This window comes from Dromiciops gliroides, chromosome 5 (assembly GCF_019393635.1).
Source record: "Dromiciops gliroides isolate mDroGli1 chromosome 5, mDroGli1.pri, whole genome shotgun sequence".
Lineage (NCBI taxonomy): Eukaryota > Metazoa > Chordata > Mammalia > Microbiotheria > Microbiotheriidae > Dromiciops > Dromiciops gliroides.
This window is the reverse complement of record NC_057865.1, coordinates 125081681-125102397: the sequence shown is the minus strand read 5'-3', so window position 1 is coordinate 125102397 and position 20717 is coordinate 125081681. Positions and strand designations below refer to the sequence as shown.

The 20717-nt window shown below is 35.1% G+C and overlaps 1 protein-coding gene across 13 annotated transcripts in view; it reads right to left on the bottom strand.

Annotated features, from left to right (window-relative positions):
- The window catches only part of CADPS2 (calcium dependent secretion activator 2), a 746428-nt gene that overhangs the window by 417512 nt on the left and 308199 nt on the right, over nucleotides 1–20717 (bottom strand). For all 13 annotated transcript variants that reach the window (XM_043965472.1, XM_043965471.1, XM_043965468.1 and 10 more), the window contains exons 5-6: nucleotides 13297–13533; nucleotides 6912–7033 (exon numbers count right to left, since the gene is read on the bottom strand). In XM_043965472.1, the coding sequence (XP_043821407.1) occupies nucleotides 6912–7033; nucleotides 13297–13533 (359 nt within the window). The remainder of the gene's footprint in view (nucleotides 1–6911; nucleotides 7034–13296; nucleotides 13534–20717) is intronic.

Here is a 20717-nt window from a genome sequence, read left to right as displayed (position 1 = left end):
CTTGTCCCCCATTATTACCTTTCAAAACTTAAAATAAGTTATTTTTGTCATTTATCCATTTGCATTAAAATGCCTTCAAATAAAACTCTGGATTGCAAATCTACAAATAATAAGGTTAGCTATACTAGCTGATACTGTTTGGTATATCAGCTTTTCAGAGGTGGGATACACTTGAAAAGTCAGCAGCTCTCACAGGACTAAATAGAAATCAAGAGGGTTATCTGGCCTGGGCTTTGTACTCTACAGCCAAGCTTCTTAAATTGTGGGTTGAGACCCCACATGGGGTTATGTAACTGAATGTGGGGTTCTCAAAACATCTGGCAACAGTAAAAGGTTATGTATACCTATCTTATATACCTATATACATGGGATCGCTAAAAATTTCTTGGATGAAAAGGGGTGCTGAGTGGAAAAAGTTTAAGAAGCCCTGCTCTATAGGTGCTTTCAATTTAGCAGTTAAAGAAATATTATCATCTTTTATCTATGAAATGGCATTTGAACAGTCCTGTCATGCTTAATATCAACTGTGACATTCCACAGATCCTAGATTTTTCTTCCATAATTGCTGCATTGGCATAAAAAAGATTTAAAAATCCCCAAATATCAAATGAAGTATAAAATAAAATTTAGGCTTAATCTTCAGGAGTGCCCTATTTTGTTTTTATGATTTGATTTTTGCTTTATTGTTTTTTGAAACTATGTCTAGGAGTCTCAAAAGCTCCTTGCTTGCCTTAGAGGTCTTGGGAAAGGGGAAGATAAAGAGAATACCCATTTAGTAAGCACCTACTATGTGCCAATCATTGAGCTAATTGCTTTACAAGCATCTCATTGGACTCTGATGACAAGAATACTGATTTATTTAGAGTTATTTCGTTATTAAGTCTCTGCTCAGAACCCTATTTCCTATGACTGAAACCAGCATTTTCTTGGATCTTTTTGTGGCTACCTGACTTTTCTCTAATCTCCTTCCTGGCACTCATTTATTTTGTTTCATTCTGGTCCTTAGCAATTCTCTTCCTTACCGTCTCTGGCTACTGATCAAGTTTTATAACTGGTAAGCACTTCAGTCTGCTCCCACTTGGCAGTCATTCTATAACCAGTACCTAGGCTGAGAGCTGGATACTGCCTTAGAGTATTTTCTTCAAATGTCCTACGACAAAGTATTTCTTAAACATTGTTTTAGGTTGGGTTTTTTTTTTGTATAGCATTAAAATGCTTCAGAAAAATAAGCAATAAAATTCCAACAAGCAGAAACCACCTTAATCTACCAAAATGTATTAAGCAAATAGTCATTAAAGTGATTATTATTATTTTTAGAACAGTGGTCTTATACTCAAAGAGGCATCTGACTGGGCTTACTTTCTCCATCAAAATGTTGAATAAGCAATCTACATTACAGGAATGAAAGATGCAATGACTAGGCATCTTGATTAAATTTATTGGAAAATATGGATGAAGTAAGGCATTTTAATTAGTAATAGAGAGAAGGCTGAATTGATCTCCAGCAAAGCCCAAATTGTTGAAGCAATAAAATGTAGAAAACGTGTCAGAGGCATGATTTACTATGATGATGGAAGATAATGCAATTTCCATCCTGTAGAGTAAGATGAGTTCAAAGATAAAGTAACTACATAATTGAGAAAAGCTGTGGTTAGTAAGCATTTCATAAAAATCATTTTTAAGCAATCCTCTCTGGAACTCCTGTACACAAAGATAAATCAAAGCTTTTTGGGGAGGTGGGGTGGTAGTGGGGTCAAAAGTCTATACCATGAGGCTTATCATGAGATATAGAGATACTATTAAACCAGATCTTTTTGACAAAATTTAAAACTATTATCCTAAAATCTCTAAAAGTTGTATATAATATTGCCTAATTTTCAATGCATTTTAATTCATGTCAGTGAATTCAACTTGTATAATCCATAAATTACTTCATTATGTATCCTCTAATATTTTAAAGCTGCGATGACATGTCCAGACTAAGTGAATTGAGTTATAGGGATAGACACATCTGAAAAAAATCTGGTGCTGAAATTAAGTAATGCTCCTAACAGTGAACCCTGCATATTTAATGATAGGGTGCTTCAAGCTATAAAAGGTAAGCCATTTAAATATTCAATCAATATTATTCAAACACAAAACAAATAATTCTGGGGCAGGTTGATTCTGGGGGGAGGGCAGGGCCACTATCTCTCCCTCCCCTGAAGGGAGAAGTCAGCTACATTTCTACTTTTCTCTTCTCTTCCAGATTTGACTTCATTAATAAGAATCAATTATTACTCCAGTTTTCTAATACTACAATTTGTTTCATCAATCTGAATTAATGACATTAAATTTCATTAGATGAATATTTACTGAACATCTCTCTACGTACTATGCTAAATGCTAAGTGAGGATACAAAGATAAATTAAGAGTTAATTCTTACCTTAAAGGAGCATACAGTCCAGGAGGTGAGATGAGACCATGATCTGTGTCAACAAGGTTTAGATGAGAGGAAGCCTTTACTTCCCAAAGTGCCATGCATATTGCACAAAACTGAATTATTAGGGAATACACTTCTGTTGTGTTTTTTTTTTTTTTTTGGTGAGGCAACTGAGATTAAGTGACTTGCCCAGGCTCACACAGCTAGTAAGTGTCAAGTGTCTGAGGCCAAATTTGAACTCAGGTCCCCCTGAATCCAGGGCTGGTGCTCTATCCACTGTGCCACCTAGTTGCCCGAGGGAATACACTTCTTATGACATCCCAGGACTCAAGATTCAGTTGTATTTCTAATTAATTTACGGTCACATCTTTCACTTAACCATTGAACTGGGAACTGTGTTGCTTTTGCATTCTCTGCCCTCACACCTGAGTCTTGAGCCCTGGGGTCCATAGGAAAATTAGTTCCTAACTGGATTGTTTTAAGCCTGGCACACTGGGAAGTAGACTTGACTTTGTTGAACCCTTTCCTATTTGAGTGGGATGTGTGGTGGGGATCAGGGGAAGGTCCATTAAGTACATGACATATGCATTAGACATTGAAAGGTGGGTAGGATTTCATCAAGCAGAGATTGTAGGATTGAACAGAGAAATCAACATTATCACACATTTACTAATATCAGATTCCCAAACTTTGGATGTCCAGAGGTAAAGGACTAAATAAACCTGCAATGCCAAAAGAAACATCAGAGGGAGGCTCTCTCTACCTGTCAAAATATTTCTTTTCAAAACAAGGGGAAAACAAGTGTACACACACACACACACTTGGTCTTTTTTTGCTGAGCTCCAGTTTCAAATCAGTTTCCCTTTTGGACATCTTGAACTTTATTTCCCATATTCACCTCAAATTTCACATATCCAAAATGCAATACATTTTCTCCCCTCCCCAAATTTCCCTTTTCTGTCAATGGCACTATTATCCTCTCAGTCACCCCACTTGCAACATCAGTGCCATCCTGGACTCCTCTCTTGCAATCAGTTCACATGTGCAATCTGTTGCCAAGTCTTGTCTTTTTCTACCTTCACAACACCTTTTCTATAAGTCCATTTCTCTCCAATCACACAGACACCATCCTGCTGCACTCATCACCTCTCACCTGGATTTCTATAATAGCCTTCCTGTCAGTCTTCTTGCCTCAAGTCTCTCTACTTCAATCTGTTATCCACTTAAGCTGCTAAAGTGGTTTTCCTAAAATGCAGGTTTGACCATGTCACCTCTCCTATTCAATAAAATCCATCTTCTTTGTATATATCTTATATGTAGCTTGTGCATATTGTCTCTCCTGATAGAATGTGGGCTCCTTTGAGGTCAGAAATCTTACATTTGTCTTTTTTATCACCAGTATTTGGCACAGTGACTGGCACATCAAAAATACTTAATAAATGCTTTGTTGACTAAACCCCTCTCTTTGGCAGAGCAATCCTTCACAATTTGGCCCCAGTCTACCTTTCTATCCTTGTATTATTCCCCTTCTTGCTACCCTATGGTATAGCCAAAGTGACTTTCATAACTTTTTATAAATAATACTCCAACTCCTGTTTTCTTCATTTGATGTAGATGTTACCCATATTAGCAAAATACTACTTTCTTACTTCTACTTTTCTTCCTAAAGTCATCTCTGTTAAAAGACTTATGATTCTGTCAGCCACTAGTACCTTCCCCATTCCATTCCCAAGTGATCTAATGAAATCAACGTATTCTTGATTAGGCGAGTCCCTCAATCCACGGTACATTCAGGGACTGTAATGGGTACAACACTCTGATTGTACTTGCAGCTAGTGAGAGACATGAAAACTTCACTACCAAGTGACATGTTCCCAAATTTTGGTGCCACTTTTAGACTTTAAATCCAGGGTAAACAAAGTCTTTACATTTCTTTATTCTTTAGGAGGTGTGACACCATTCTTCAGTCAATTGGGCAGAATTATAGTCAGTCTGGTAGACTCTCAAAAGCAAGACTAAACATTTTAAGGGATCAAAATAGTTTTTTTCTGGTAGTCAAGAAGAGATCTGGCTACAGAGGAAGATCCTATACTCTGAGACAGAATATCACTAATACTTTTTCACTACACCCATTACAAAGTGCATAGGGTAAAGAAGGGATTTTGGAGTCATGAAATGCAGATACCTGTCTAGTAGATGATACCATGCCCAGGAGAAATTAGTTCCAGAAAGTGGTGCTAATGAGTCAAGTGTAGCTGTGGTGAGGATCAAGGACAGATAGTCGAGGAAAGCTGCCCAGCAGGGTCATTGCCTGATGGGAGTGGCTTGGTTATATGATGAGAAACACAGACTTCAGGGCCTATCTCCTGCTCAGTGCAGGAGATTTCCTTAGTAATATGTTCCCTATGTGTGTCTCTCTCTACTTATGGATCCCCTGACACTGTGTGCATTTTTGGGACCGTGAACCACAGATTTGGGGAAAAGGAAGTGAATTTTTCTTTTTTTCTCCTCACTATTCATGATATGCCATCTTAGCAAATGTCTTTGCTTTGATCTAATTGGTTCAAATTGTTTACTATTAAAAATGAATACATCAGAGGTTCAGTAGATAAAGCACTGACCCTGGATTCAAGAAGCCCCGAGTTAAAATCTGGCCTCAGACACTTGACATTTACTAGCTGTGTGACCCTGGGCAAGTCACTTAACCCTCACTGCTCTACCCCCCCCCCAAAATGAATACAACAATGAGTTTAATAAGCTATGTTTTAAATAATACTATCCCACAGAGTACCTTGCTTAGCATAGTCCCTGGTACATAGTAGGTATTTAATACATGTTGACTGATTGATTGAATCTGGTATATGAACATTTGTTAAGTTCTATTGCATTGGTATTAATTTGATCAAATATTTCTCAATTACATTTTTTCTTTCTTTTTTTTGGGGGGGGGGGTGAGGCAACTGGGGTTAAGTGACTTGCCCAGGGTCACACAGCTGGTAAGTATCAAGGGTCTGAGGCTGGATTTGAACTCACATACTCCTGACTCCAGGGCCGGTGCTCTATCCACTGTGCCACCTAGCTGCTCCATCCATCAATTACATTTTAATCTGGTTTGGGCATCATTTATAAGTACTGGGACCACAGACCACATGTCTGACATGTCTGGTCTACATTATCTCTAAGGTCCTTTCCAATCTTGAAACCTCCCCTGATCCTCCAACTGGAATTGATCTCCAATGCATTTAGGACATTTTATTTACTTCATGCTTATCTGTGTACATGCCTCTTCCCTCTAGAAAACTCATATCCAGAGAGAAGAGGAAATACTTCATTTTCAACATTGTAACCTCAATTTCTTGCACACCGAGGGGATTTAAAAATAACTTTTGAAATGATGTCTTTAAAGAGACAGCATGATGCAGTGACAAGAACACAGGATTTAGAATCCAAAGAGCTGCGTGTCAATCTCATCTCTACTCCTTACTATCTCCAATGACTTTGGCTGCTATTTAACTTCTGTGTTCCTCGGTTTCTTGATAGAAAATGAAGAGATTGGTCTAGTTTATCTTTAAGGTGGGATTAATTCAGCTCTAATATTTTATGATCCCTGTACCAATTTGCATCATCATCATTTCAATCCTACCAGCATAAGGCAAAAACAAAAACAAAATTAAACATTCTCATTCCTTTATCTCAGTTCAAAACACTGTTGCTTTTGCCACTAGGGTGGTAATCCTATAATTACTGTACTTCTAAACAATTCCCGGATAACTTTTTGGGTTCACCAAGCACCCACCCAAATGTACATGGACAATTACTGAGATAAAGTGGTGGTGACAAGAGAATTCTACTCTTTGTTGAGCATACACAGAGCTAGACTTTGGAACTAGTTTCCTTGGTTCTAGCACTCCTAGGGCCATGTATTATTGGAGATTTGTTCCTCTTTGGTATGACCACTATAAATTAGTACCAGTTTCTGCCAATATGTCCCAGCTTCTGGTTGAGAAGATTCCTACAAGAGCTGACAGGTTAGATAGCTAAGAAGTGAGTCATTAACCATTCTTTTCTCTCTTTGTCCAACCATGCTGCCATCATAGCTGGTTTGTTACTTTCTTCATCCAAAACTCCATATTTATAGAACATACAAATAAAGGTTTGTTTCTTAAATCTTCATCACTGAAATTTCACCCATGTGTATTTTACAGTAATACCAGTGATGCATATCATTTCTTACAATAATTTATAACCTTTTCATTCATTTGTAATTAATTTCACATCTGCACATCAGATTTCCTAATTATATCCAGCAAGAATACAGCTATTCTTTTAATTAGAATAACATCACCAAAAAAAGTCAAATATATATTCTCTGCACTTGAGACAAGCTATCCAAACAACAATTTTAGAATGTTAGGATAACACATCACTCTGCAAAGAAAACACGTTTCTATTAAAATAACACAAAACAAAACACTGTTAATAGCTTACTGTGGCCTTGATGCTTCAGCCTGATCTGTCTGAAGTTTTTCTCCGCCTTCCACTTCCATTGTACAATAAACAATTCGATTTGGAGCAACCGACTTTAAACCTTGAACTTCCATTATAACAATCTAAATAATAGAAAAAGAACAAAAAGGCACTGTGTCACATCTACAATCAAAAGAGGAACACAGATATGGTAACACTAAGTTATTCTACCTCTGGTATTTTTTCCTACTGCAGCAATGGGAATCCTCTCCCCAGCTTGAAATTGCCTCTATCCACTGAGGCAGAACTCAAATACTACTTTCTTCATGAAGCCATTCTCAATCATCACAGATTCTTAAAGTTTTCTTCCTCATTTGGTTTTATAGCATTTTGTGATGATGATAGCATAGAATAGTATTCACCAGAATAAATAGTTTTTGAATGAATCACTTACCACTTAGAAAAACAATCAATATGATTCCCTGGGAGGAAGTTATGCCCTTTATTTTCTTATGCTCTTCAATTTCAACTTTTAACAACTGAAGATAAAATAAATACCCTCCCCCCCCCAAAGTTTATTTAGGCATCAACACAAACATCTTCTATCAACTATAAATTGAAAATTATTTTAAAATATTTAAATTTACTAGAAATTCTTTAAGAGATCTCTAAACTCAGGCTGCTAAAAACGGAAATAATTTAATGCCGCACTCACAAATGCAAATTTGCAGAATGATTCGCAACTGAATCTCAAAAACTGTGATGAAAGGCATATGCATGAAATATCATCTACCGTAAGGCAATCTCCTTTTTGTAATTGGTGGACGCTAATGATATTGCTCCATTGTACAATGATAAAAGCAGAAGCTTATCTTAACATTTTACATACATTATCTGACTTTCTTTAAAATTACCCACGAAGTAGATAGCATAGGTATTCTTGTTCTTATTTTATAGATTTGAAAAGTGAAGCACAGAAAGATGAAGTAACTAGATCAAGGCCCAACCTAACAAAAACAAAAACAAAAACAATAATATGCTTCCTGTGCACTGGGCACTGTCCTATGCACTTTACAATTATTAGCTCATCTGATTCTTGTAACAGCCCTAGGAGGTAGGTATTATTATTATTATTGTCCCCATTTTCCAAATGAGGAAACTGAAGCAAATAGCAATTAAGTGACTGGTCTAGTCTCACACAGCTAGTAAATGTTTGAGGTCTTATTTGAACTCCCCTCATTCTGATTGCAGACCACGTGCTCTAACCACTGTGCACCCAGGAGTTAATAGCATATCTGCAATCTGATCCTGGATCTTTCGCCACCAAATTTAGCATTTATTTCACTGTACCACACCGTTTCTCATTATGTTGATCTCAGAAACGTTTTAATATTATTTTGGATTATTACTACCATTGTGAATCCCTAGGCAAGCCATGTAATCTTTATGTGGTTCAGACAACTTTCTAGATCTTGGCTATTATGCCATAAATTGTGGTTTCTTTTATTATACTGATTTCCCACTTTGCCTACAATGACAAAATCAGTACATGCACTACCATTTTTCATTAATTCTTACTGTTTTCTATTTTGGTATATTAGTACTGTACACTAGAGAGAGAGAAAGAGGGAGGGAGGGAGAGGGAGAGAGAGTAGTTATTACCATGGAGTCTATGAATCTGGTTCTTAAATAATCTGGCAAATATATTTCAATATAATTTGTTTCCTTTGTAATCCTAGGTGTTTTATTTTATGTTTTCATTTTAATATGTGAGGATGTCCCTGTATACTTTTTTTTTTTAAGTGAGGCAATTGGGGTTAAGTGACTTGCCCAGGGTCACACAGCTAGTAAGTGTTAAGTGTCTGAGGCCAGATTTGAACTCAGGTCCTCCTGACTCTGGGGCCGGTGCTCTATCCACTGCGCCACCTAGCTGCCCCCCTGTATACTTTCATTTAAAACATCAAACTTTTATTATTATTCATTCTTATAAATTCATACATGAAGCTTTATGGAAAATTTTTATGTGTATGCCATTTCTTTTGATAGCTGACCTGATATAAAAGAATATTAAATTTTCATATTCAAACAAGAACATTTCATGTTATGCAGTTATTTATCATGAAAAAACTTCATCCCGAGATTCACCATTTCTGGATTACTCTGTATACTATGCTATGAGATGTGTTCATTATAAGAATCTTCAGATAATAAAGCATATAAAGGAAATCGATCATCTTCAGAGTAACTGTTCTCCCTTTCAGATAACCCGAAATGCCAGTGTAACCTTCTAAAAAGCTGGGAGGAATGAGATGACAGATATAAATAAATAAATAAGACATTTTAATTGTTTCTTATTTTGTATTTTTTTTCTAGAGCAAAATATGAGAGCAATTGATACTCAAGAAATATAGCAAACATGATGAAATCTTTGTAGATTCAAAAGTAGAAGAAAACTCAGTAGGCATCTAGTTCAACACCTCATTTTATAATCCAGGAAAACTAGCCCAAGGAGATGCCCCATGAAGTAAGTGGCAGAGGAAGGATTTCAACCCATGTTCTGTGACTTCAAGAGTCAGAGCATCCCCCCCCCCTGCCAATTTTAATCAAAGCAGTTCTTAATTAAAACATTTCTTGCATTTTTGTCATTTTTGCTTCAATTGAAAACAAATTTTTAAAAAACCTTTTAAGATATAACTAAAAAGATGTTTATAGGAATTCATGGAAAATGGTGACATATTCCAGAAGCTTCTAATAATTGAGGAAGATATATTAAACTACTCAATCCAAATGGAGGCATACCTTTGGAGCAGAGCTCAAAGACTATTAATTAAATAAAACAAATGTTTTGCATTCACTATTGAGGAATGTGCTGAATCTCTATGTGAATAAAGCTCCCATACCAGCTGAGATATGTGTAATATCTAACTTGAGTGCCATTTCCATTCTTTGAATCACTGTGATTTTAAGTCCATTTTGGAGGGGGGTGTCCTTTGTCTACTTATTTTAATTAGATGATGTAATTTTTATATTTTACATTCTTACATTAGGAATGAAGCAATTATGCGATATAAGATGATTTTAAAGAGAAAATATGTTAACACCAGCCCATATTTCAGATTATTATCCATTTACATGGCATTTCTCTCTTTACTTTGTCAAATAGCCAAACTGCAAAAGAGATGAAAGAAAGCATCTGCTGACACTATTTCTGTCACCTCCACGACAAGTTATTGTAAATAGGACCTCATCAAACACTCAACTTGTGAAACAATCATTCTGTTCCCTACAATAATACTACCATCTGTGCAGGGAATGTTTTACCCTGAAGAATTGCCAGTTTTAAAAAGGTTTTATAAATAGAGTAACAAGTTTATAAAACTCTGAATTCATAGAGTAAAATATAGTGACCCCTAAATTGTCAGGGGAAATGAAGGCTGAAGAGATCAGGGAAATTTCAGTTTTGTTCATCATCTAATACCAACCTAATTTTAGTCCTCTGTATAAATGCCTCCCTACTAACCTTCTTACTTGAGATATTGTCAGATATCAAAACCAGAGATTCTGTCATATTCCCTTTTCTGAATTATTTCTGATTTCTTTGTTACTGGACAGGAACAGGAAGATGGACAGAGTGTGGGCAAAAGGAAGAAAGAGAGCCAGAACGTGACTAAAATACATAATATAAAGCCTATTTAAAGACTGATTGTAAGAAAATGAAATAACAAGGTAATAATGGGCAGGTAGAACAAGAGATATGTGTAATTCTCAAAATACATCGATAGTGATATATGTAGGTAGAATAACGCATCACTGGCAGCCTTGAAAAATCATAGGATCACAGATTTAGTGTTAAAAACTCAAAACTATTGTGTTTAAAGTTACACTGAAATTTCAGCAACTTAGACCCAGATTGAAGGAGGATAAGAGAAGGAAAGCCGACTAGACTTTCATGCTATGTACCTTTCCACCTCAAAGGACAGAGTAACAGAGGACTGGGGTTGGGAATAGGAGCTGATCACCATATTCTTACCTCTGAATTTCATTTACAGAGGAACACAAAGGGAAAAAAGACCAAAATGAGACTTTCCATCCAGCTGCTTTGGCGTGAATAACCACTAATTTAGCCAGTTAAGGCTTAAATATCATTAATGGAGAGATTAAAGGCTATAAAATCTAAGACTCAGGCTTACACTTAGATCCCTGCAGCTTCCAGGGGCAGCCATCAAGTTCAGGGAACATGTATTACATTTCATGTAAACATATATCTTGTAGAGAACCAAATTACATATGCAATTTTGTTACTTAAGATATTTGGATCTAGAGTAAATTAAAGCTCTAAACTCCAATAATAGCTAAGACTGAAAGACAGAAAAAGACAAAAGATTACCTTTAAGCAACAAAAAGAAGAAACAAACAAACAAAAATATCACGTAAGATTCATTCTTTCTAGTTTTACTTTCAAAAAGAAAACTAAAACTTCCAAGAAATCAAGGAAGCAGACCAAACAAATTCCAAAAGAAAATCTTGTGAACTCCAACAAAGAAGTAAGAATGATTGTCTGAAATTTCTCTGTATATGTATACACAACTATACATACATACACATAAACACACATCCACACATATATAAATCCTTGCAAACATTTTGGAGAGCAATCACAAAATATATGATTCACAATTTTTGAGCCAATAATTCATTTACTAATATGTTATTCTAAACATATAAAAGGGAAAGAATCCTTTCAAATCATCTATTTGAAAGAGCAAAAATGGAAAACAAGTTAGTTGTATGTTTCATGACTGAATAATGGCTGAATAAATAATATTACATGAATATAATAGGATAATATGATGCTGTAAAGATGAGATATAACATTATATAGAAATGGAGTAAGGCCTAAGAAAAATGACACAAATCAAGATTATCAAAAGAAGAACTATATTCATATGACCACAAATATATTGCATGGTATAAATGATGTATGTATATTCATATTAATATATATGTATATGAATATGTGTGCATATGTAGAAATATATAGAAATATGTCTATATGTGCATGTATATGCCTGTATATATAATACATAAATATAAAATCATTTGTTTGTTTGAGGTGGGTGGGGAGTTAAGACCTTTCGTTTCATTGAATTATGCAAGAGTACGCAAAGCATGGCCTATGCACCACATCTAGTTCTCTTCCTGTTTATAGAGTCTGCAAGCTAAGAATACATAAGGAGATAGGAAATGGAATGTCATGCATTAGAACATTAAGGAGGCCAGACTTCTACAAAAGAGTGCATGAAAGGACATCGATTGTAACAGGTCCAGAAAGGTACGTGGCGACTAGGTTTGAAATGCTTTTAATGCCAAATGAACATATTTGATCTCAGAAACAATAAGGAAAAATTCATTCAGTAAAAATTAAACATTTGGGCAGTTATATGGAGAAGAGAATGGAAAGGGAAGGGACTTGATGCAGGATGAACAACGACTCAAGGCAAGAGCTGGGCTAGCTGTGTAAGTGAAGAGGAGACATGAGAGATGTTGTGGGAAAAGGAATGACAAAGATACATTAAGTGTATATGAGTATGTGAAGTGAATGAAAATAAAGCATCAAGAATGACAGTGAATGTATCAGGCTGGGACATCTGAAGCACTGCCCTTGACTGAAGTTTGGTGTCCTTAAGAGGTCTGGAAAAGAGTGAATATGGGTTGAAAGACAATGAGTTCTATTTTGGATACGCTTACTTTTAGATGCCTGGAGGGCATCTAGTTTGAGGTCCAAAAATAGTGGGTAAGTTGAGACTGAAGTTCAGGAGAGACATGTGTACTAACTGAATAGATCTAGTAGTTATTTGTATAGTGAATGTAATTAAATCCCTGAGAAGTGCTGAAGTCTCTGAGTGAGATGGAAGAGAAGTAAGCTAAGGACAGAACCTTGGGGTCCACTTAAAGTTAAAGGGTATGATATGGATGCTGATCAGCAAAGGGGCCTAAAACATGGCACAAGGAAGGCATACTTAACACAGTTATTTAATAATATTGATTTGCAGCTTAGATCCAAATACATTTTCGTATAATTTTTTTTTTGTGAGGCAATTGGGGTTAAGTGACTTGCCCAAGGTCACACAGCTAGTGAGTGTTAAGTGTCTGAGGCCAGATTTGAACTCAGGTCCTCCTGAATCCAGGGCCAATGCTCTATCCACTGCGCCACCTAGCTGCCCCATATAATATTTAACTAGGAATTTTCAGGTATAATTTTAACTGCTATATGTGTGTGTGTTTATGTTTCTGTCTGTATATATAATATATATTAAATACACAGAGCTGTTAAGTATAAAACCAACCAGAAAATGTTATTTTTACAGTTTCCTTTAAGCTGACAGATTATCATGTGATCACTTACCTCTAAAGTGAATGACAGTACCACATCTGATTTTGACAGCTGAATCTCATTCTCGTCCCCCATATCTAAGAATGCAGAATTCTGTGATCGCTTTAACTTCTGCAGTTTGAATTCTGGACCACCTTTAGATACTGGAAGGCTTTCCAAATTGGCCATCAGCAAATTCACTGAAGACCGCATTTCTTCTATGAACATGTTCTCCATTTCTTTTGCCACAAACTTGGGGAATTTTCTTTCCTTTGAAAAAAAAATGAAAATATTGCTAAATAGAATTTTAAATTCAAAATGTTATTAAATATGCCTTAAATCACACCGATAACTCCAGTCATTGGGGGGGCGGGTAGAGCAATGAGGGTTAAGTGACTTGCCCAGGGTCACACAGCTAGTAAATGTCAAGTGTCTGAGGCCAGATTTGAACTCAGGTCCTCCTGAATCCAGGGCTGGTGCTTTATCCACTGTGCCACCTAGCTGCCCCCTCAAGTCATTTTTAAAAGTGTAACAAGATGATAGATTTTTCTAAGACAGTATTACCAAACAAATAAATCCTCAGTTGACTTTTTGGCATATCTGCCCTACGATTTAGCTTAATAGACTAAAGCTTCAGGTTTGAACAATTTAGAGTTTAAACATATTGACTCTAAATTATTGAGGATCAGTGTGGTACACAAAAAGCAAGCTATCATGCCAATCCACACTAAATTCTTCTGAAAAGGCAGCTCCTTGAGAAAACATGCAAACATAATTATAAAAGCCAATTTAATTTTATTTTATAGGTGATTTGATGAATCTCAATTAGCTTCTGATAGCCTTTTAATTCCTGAGAACTAACTTTTCTTCAGGAATAGTATTCAGGATTTAATGTCTTTTATGCTGTGAGTCAAATACATTATCAAAGATGACAAAAGTTTGACAATAAGACTCAGTTTGTAACACATTTCTGTAAAGTTCACAGTAAATATTCAGCAACATCACCCAAATTTTCAAGATATCATATTAGGTAATTTTTGTACTATAAAAACGGACATTTTCATAAAGTAAACAGTATTAAAATATATTAAGATTTTTCACATTCTTTATCATCAGGTTTATAAAATTACCTCAAAGAAATTAAAAAAAATCTAAAAGGGGAAGACATTAAGAATGATTATCTGTTGTTTATAAATAGCTGAATTGATAATATAAATTTAGAAAGGTTATATGAGATCACAAGTTTATGCAAAATATTAAATTATTTGTTCTCCAAGTACTATTAATGGAATTATCTATTAGGGTAACCATTCTAGGAAGCAATTTGGAAGGAAATATGAGGCGGGGGACAAAAGTATCTATACACTTTGACCCAGAGACAGTAACATTGAGCATATACCCTAGAAAGGTAAATGATATATAAAGAAATGTCCCTGATTCCCCCAAAATAGTAACAAAGAAGATGTCTATCAAGTGGGAGATATCTAAACAAATTCTAACACATGAATGTAATGTAATATTACACCAAAGTACAGAACGATAACTATGATAAAAGCATGGAAATAATGGACTTATAGGAAATGCTGTAAGATAAAGTAGAACGGGGGCAGCTAGATGGTGCAGTGGATAAAGCACTGGCCCTGGATTTAGGAGGACCTGAGTTCAAATCTGGCCTCAGACACTTGACACTTACTAGCTGTGTGACCTTGGGCAAGTCACTTAACCCTCATTGCCCTGCCAAAAAAAAGAAAAAGATAAAGTAGAATAAGAAAAACAACATGCACAATCCCAACAATAATAATATAACTAGTAATTCACTAACAACAAAACAACTGGAAGTGAATGTTTTGAAATTATAATGATCAAACCTGATCCCAAAGAAGAGATATAAGAACAAACCTCCCTCCCTTATTTGCAGAGGTAGAGGCCTATTTGTACAGAACACCGTACACGATGTTGGGCTAGACTGATGTGTTGGTCAGTTTTGATAAATTGTTTATCTCAGCCCACCTTTTTTATTCTTTGTTACAAAGCACTTTTGTTACAAAACCCTATGGAGACAGGCAGAGCAAGTCTTATCATTACTATTTTAGCAATGAGAAAATGAAATTCTGAAGGGTTAAGTAACACGGCCATTGCTACCCAGCCAGTAAGTAACAGAGGCCAGAATGAAATCTCAGCTTCCGGGATCCACGTTTAGAACTCTTTCCATTATACCATCACCCTGTTTTCACTATAACATCAAAGATGAAATTTAAAAATTGCTTTTGGGCTTGGAATTCCTCTAAGATTTGAAGAAAGGCTTAGAGACAGTAGTGCCTCTTTTTAATTTCCAAAGAAATGGGTTATGACGATGATGACAATGGTGACAACGTTGATGATGAATCTGCACTTCTGAAGGAAGCTCTCCCTAAAACACCCTCCATCAAATTCTTGAAATGGTGAAAGTCTTCTTCATAAGTAATTGACAAACTTAATGAAGATGAGATAAAAGAAAGGGTGAAAGCTCCCCAAGAAGGATTTATGATCCCTTTTATTAGTGACTCAGAAAGAGAAGATTTAAAATAATAATGCCATCTCAAAAATTACTTTATAGTGTCAACCAAGAAGGGTTTTGGTTTTGTCTTTTTTCTTGAAGGGTAAAACCTCTTGGGCAAAAAACTGCCTTGGCCTTGGATTCCCTAATTGATTTTAAATAAAATCGGCCATGTTACATTGCCCCGGAGGTCACGTAGCTATACTTCTTCTACTCTACCTTTATGAGAAAAATGCAAATGAGGAAAAAGCAAAGTGACAACAGGGACTTTTTCACAAAATCAAGTTCCAGGGTAGATTCTGGGGTCAGCATCGACTCATCATTGTGTCTTCCACAAGCTACTGCTCTACTTCCATTCAGCAGTATGGTACCATAACTGATTTTCATCTTGAACTTAAGCCTTTTTTAAAGAAAAAGTTAAACAACATACTATTTTCTAAGGTAAGAGAGGATATAACACATTTTAAAAGAGGGTTATTAAAAATAAAAACACTTAACTTTCTCTTTTTAATCTGCACAACAAATGTGGGGAAAATACTTGTTTTGTTCATTTCCTGAACATCAGTCATGGAAGATATAATACCAATTGTAAAAAATTCCAAAATCAGTAGATTATCCCCAAGTTCTATGTGAATTTTTATTTCATTAGGTCTAGACAAATTTCACCTAATCTGCAGGCTAACAGGATCGTCCTTATTTTAAGTCTGAAAATATTTGCAGCTGCTGCATGATCTTATGCATGATGGGTATATTTCCAAATTATCATAGTATAAAAAACAGAGTATTTTTTGTTAGAAAAAGCAATTTGCATTCACAAAAGATAATATAGACATATTAGGGGATAGGAACTAGACATGCTTACTGTTATAGGGTATTCCCAAGTGAGGAAACTCCCATGACCAATGTAAGTCAGTAACTTCTCTGTAGGGCAGCTAGATAGCACACTGGATGGAGTGCCAGGCCTGAAGTCAGAAGACCTGAGTTCAAATCCAGCCTCATACATTTACTAGTCATATGACCCTGGGCAAGTCACTTAACCCTGTTGGTATCAGTTTCTTCATCTATAAAATGAGCTGGAGAAGAAAATGGAAACCACTCCAGTATCTCTGCCAAGAAAACTCCCAAAAAAGAGTTATAAAAAGCTGGACATGACTGAAATGACTGAATAACAACTATAAACTTCTCTGCATTTTCCAGTCTTGGTGGTCTACTGTGCTGAGAGGTTAAAGGACTTGGTTACATACCCAGCATGCCAGAAGTAAGACTGGATTTCAGTTGCTTTCTGATCTAGTCAATATTCTGTCACATTTCATTTATTTACATATATGTACATGAGAGAATATATATATGTGCTTATCTGTTCATATATGTACACATATGTAACTATATATAAACACACACACATAGACCATCTGTTAGTAAATATAAAAAAACACAATTTAGCAATCTGTTATATGTAAAATGCTGTGCTGGGCAGAATATTAAAACCAAAGTCCCTTCCCTCAAAGACTTTACAATTCAGGGATCATGGGAGGGAAGGAAGGAAGGGAAGGAGATAGGTTTTAGTTTGCATATATGTGTGTGTGTGTTTGTGCATATACACAAACATGTCTGTATGAGTATATTTTATGTACATATATATTATACATAAATATGTTTTATGTATTGAAATCAGGTCATTATCTATGTTGCCTATCTATGGAGTTTCCCTCTTTCTCTTTCCTTTAACTTTATTCTTTGTTCTCTGAAGTCATAATCGCTACTTTTTTGTATTCAGTTGAGATAAAATAGATTTTACCCCAATCCCTTATCTTAACTTTCTGTGAATCTTTGTTTTAAGTGTATTTCATGTAAACAGTATATCGCTAGGTTTTTCAATTTCATTCCTCAAACCTTTTCTTTTTATGGCTAAGTTCATTCCCTCTTATCCTATTTTCTTAAACTTATTCTTTTCTATATTCCTTTATCCCTGTTTAAGTTGTCATTCTATTAAAAAAAAAAAGAAAAACTTCATTTACTATCCGTTCTCCAAATTTATGGACTCATCCTTCCCTGAATCTACATTTCCTCTTATATTCCCTTTTCCCTTCTTTCTTTATATATGTACATATATGCATGTTCATATACAATGCACATATATACATATATGTATGTATATATGTGTGCATACATAGAAATAGCATAGATTCTAAATACTTAATAGAAAATTAAATGAAACACAAAGAGAAATACAGTGAACTATGATGGTGGGAGAATCTAATTTATCTCTATCATCCTTCAATACATCTAATAAAAAACAAGAAGTTAAGGGTCTGAATATAATGGCAAAAATATGATATATTTATGACAATCACTGAATGTAAATATATAAAGGGATATAAAGATGAATATCAACTGTTAATGACACCTTTACAGAAATTGATCATAAATAATAATTTGAAAAACGGTATTAAATTTTGACTAGAGATTACATCATTTATTTCTAAAGAACTGGTGAGGCAAAGAACAAATCATAAAGACAATACATAATTCATTAAAAATAATGACAACAATGAAATAATATACCAAAATGATGGGAATGCAGCCAAAGAGGTCCTTAGAGGAAAATTTATATCTTTACATACTTGTTGGACAAAAGAGAAAGAACTAGATCAGTGAATTGGGAATGTAACTAAAAATACCAGAATAAAAATGACCAGGAGCAGTTTTTTAAATCAATAAAATAAACCATTAGCCATTTTGGTTGAAAAGAAGAAAGAAGAAAATCAAATTACCAGTATTCAAACTGAAAAGGGAAAATTCATAAGACATGAGGAAGAAATAAAGGATAGTATTAGGATTTTTTTTTGCCCATCTATATGCCAATAAAACTAACAGCTTAAATGAAATATATAAATACATTCAGAAATAAAAATACTGAACTGAATAGAACAAAAGTTAGGGAATTTAAATAACTCCATCTGAGAGGAAAATACTGAATAAGCCATAAATGAACTTCCCAAAAAAGAGTCCAGGACTAGATAGATTCGCAAATGAATTCTACCAAACATTCAGAGAACAATTAATTCCAGTTTTATATTAACTTGAGGGAATCTATCAAATTCCCTCTATGATAGCTATCATTTTGATACATAAACCAGGATGAGGTAAAATAGGAAAACTATAGACTAAAATCCCTAATGAACACTGTTGTAAAATTATAAATAATCTATAGGAAAGGAGAATAAAAATACATCACAAAGATTGTGCAGTAGGTCGAGCTTGGGGAGAGGACAACTGTTGCTGTGAGTAGGATAGGGAACTGATTAGTGAAATAATAGGATTGCTTAGCTGCAGGTTGGGCACAGTTGAAATATTGTAATATAAAATGTAGTGACAAATCATCATGATTTAATGCTTCCTTCAGTCAACAACACTTGAAAGTAAAGAAGACGGACAGTGGAAGCAATGCAAGATCTAAATTTGGGGGGTGGGGAATGTTGACATGATAAGATGGGAAGGGATTTGGACAAAGAAGATAGTGTAGAGTTGGCCTGATTCAATAGGGAATCACAAAAAGGAATAGAGTAGAAGATAGCAAGTATGGTAGTAATGGCCTTGTAAAGAACTGAGAAATAGAAAGATTGACAGTGATGGTTATTTCCAAGGACAGGATTAAGGTTTATAAAGCATAGGGAAATTTGCAATAATAAGATATTATGATTAGATAAAGGGATTGTGGAGCTCATGAAAATGATAGTTGAATAATTGTGGCTGTTGGCAAGAGGACAGGTATGACTTGTGTGTGTTGGGGTGGCTGAGGTACAGTGGTCATGAGAAAAAGGTTTCAGGGTCCATTATATTTGGGAGACATAGATTCAGTCCATCCATTGGATTAGTATTACACAGAAGGAAACTGAAGTGAAAAGAACTATTTAAAACCAACCAGCTATTTAGTAGCAAACTGGCATCTACATTGTTTGATTACCAGGACAATGCTTTATTTCAGTTCTTTAGCCATCCCTTGTATACTAGCTTGACAACTCACCATCAATTTTCATTTTCCTGTTAGCCAAATTCTGGCTTCTTCTAATATTACTTCTCTCAAAAAACCACACGCTTAAATTTTACCTTTGTTTACCATTGTAAAATAAGAATTCACTAGACATATATAATCAGCTGAATTAGAATTATTCATCATAATATTCAAGGTTATTAGGGGCCAGGAAAAGGTGAGATATTTAGTATTCAAAGGTTTTAGCTAACATACCACAACCATATACACCCGATTCTCTTAGTGAAGCCTAAAATTTTCACTTCCTACAAATGAATCGATTCTTTCAATTCACTAAGAAAATATTCACTAAATTGAGGTCTGCTCTCTAGCAAACTGGCAACTACTTAAAAGACAAGACATGACTCTTGTCACTATATCAACCCTGAATAATTCATGCTTATGAAAAAACAGCAATGACTAACATGATTCAGAATACATTATTATTATATTTTACTTTGCAATGTATAATATTAACTTCTGGGTAGTAGATTTACCTTTCTAATCATCTTTTGCAAAGTGTAGTATGTATGCATGTTCATCTGAGGGAAGGACAGCTGTAGATTTAAAAATATTCACCATCGATAATCTGAAAATTGAAAAAGTCTGTAACTTCCATAGATTACTTATGCATGAAGCAGGGAGTATATAATCCACATAGAGCTTAGAGTTGGCTATAGACAGAAAAAAGAAGGCATTATAGGGGAGGTGTGTGACATAGTCAAACCTATACCATAGGAAAATCATTTTGGCATCTATGTGGAGAATGGATTGTAGCAGTGATAGACTTGAGGAAGGGAGACAAATTAAGAGGCTCTTTAAGGATGATAAAAAATAATAGGGGTCTTCATTAGGGTGATTTTGCTATAAGTGGAAATAAGGGGA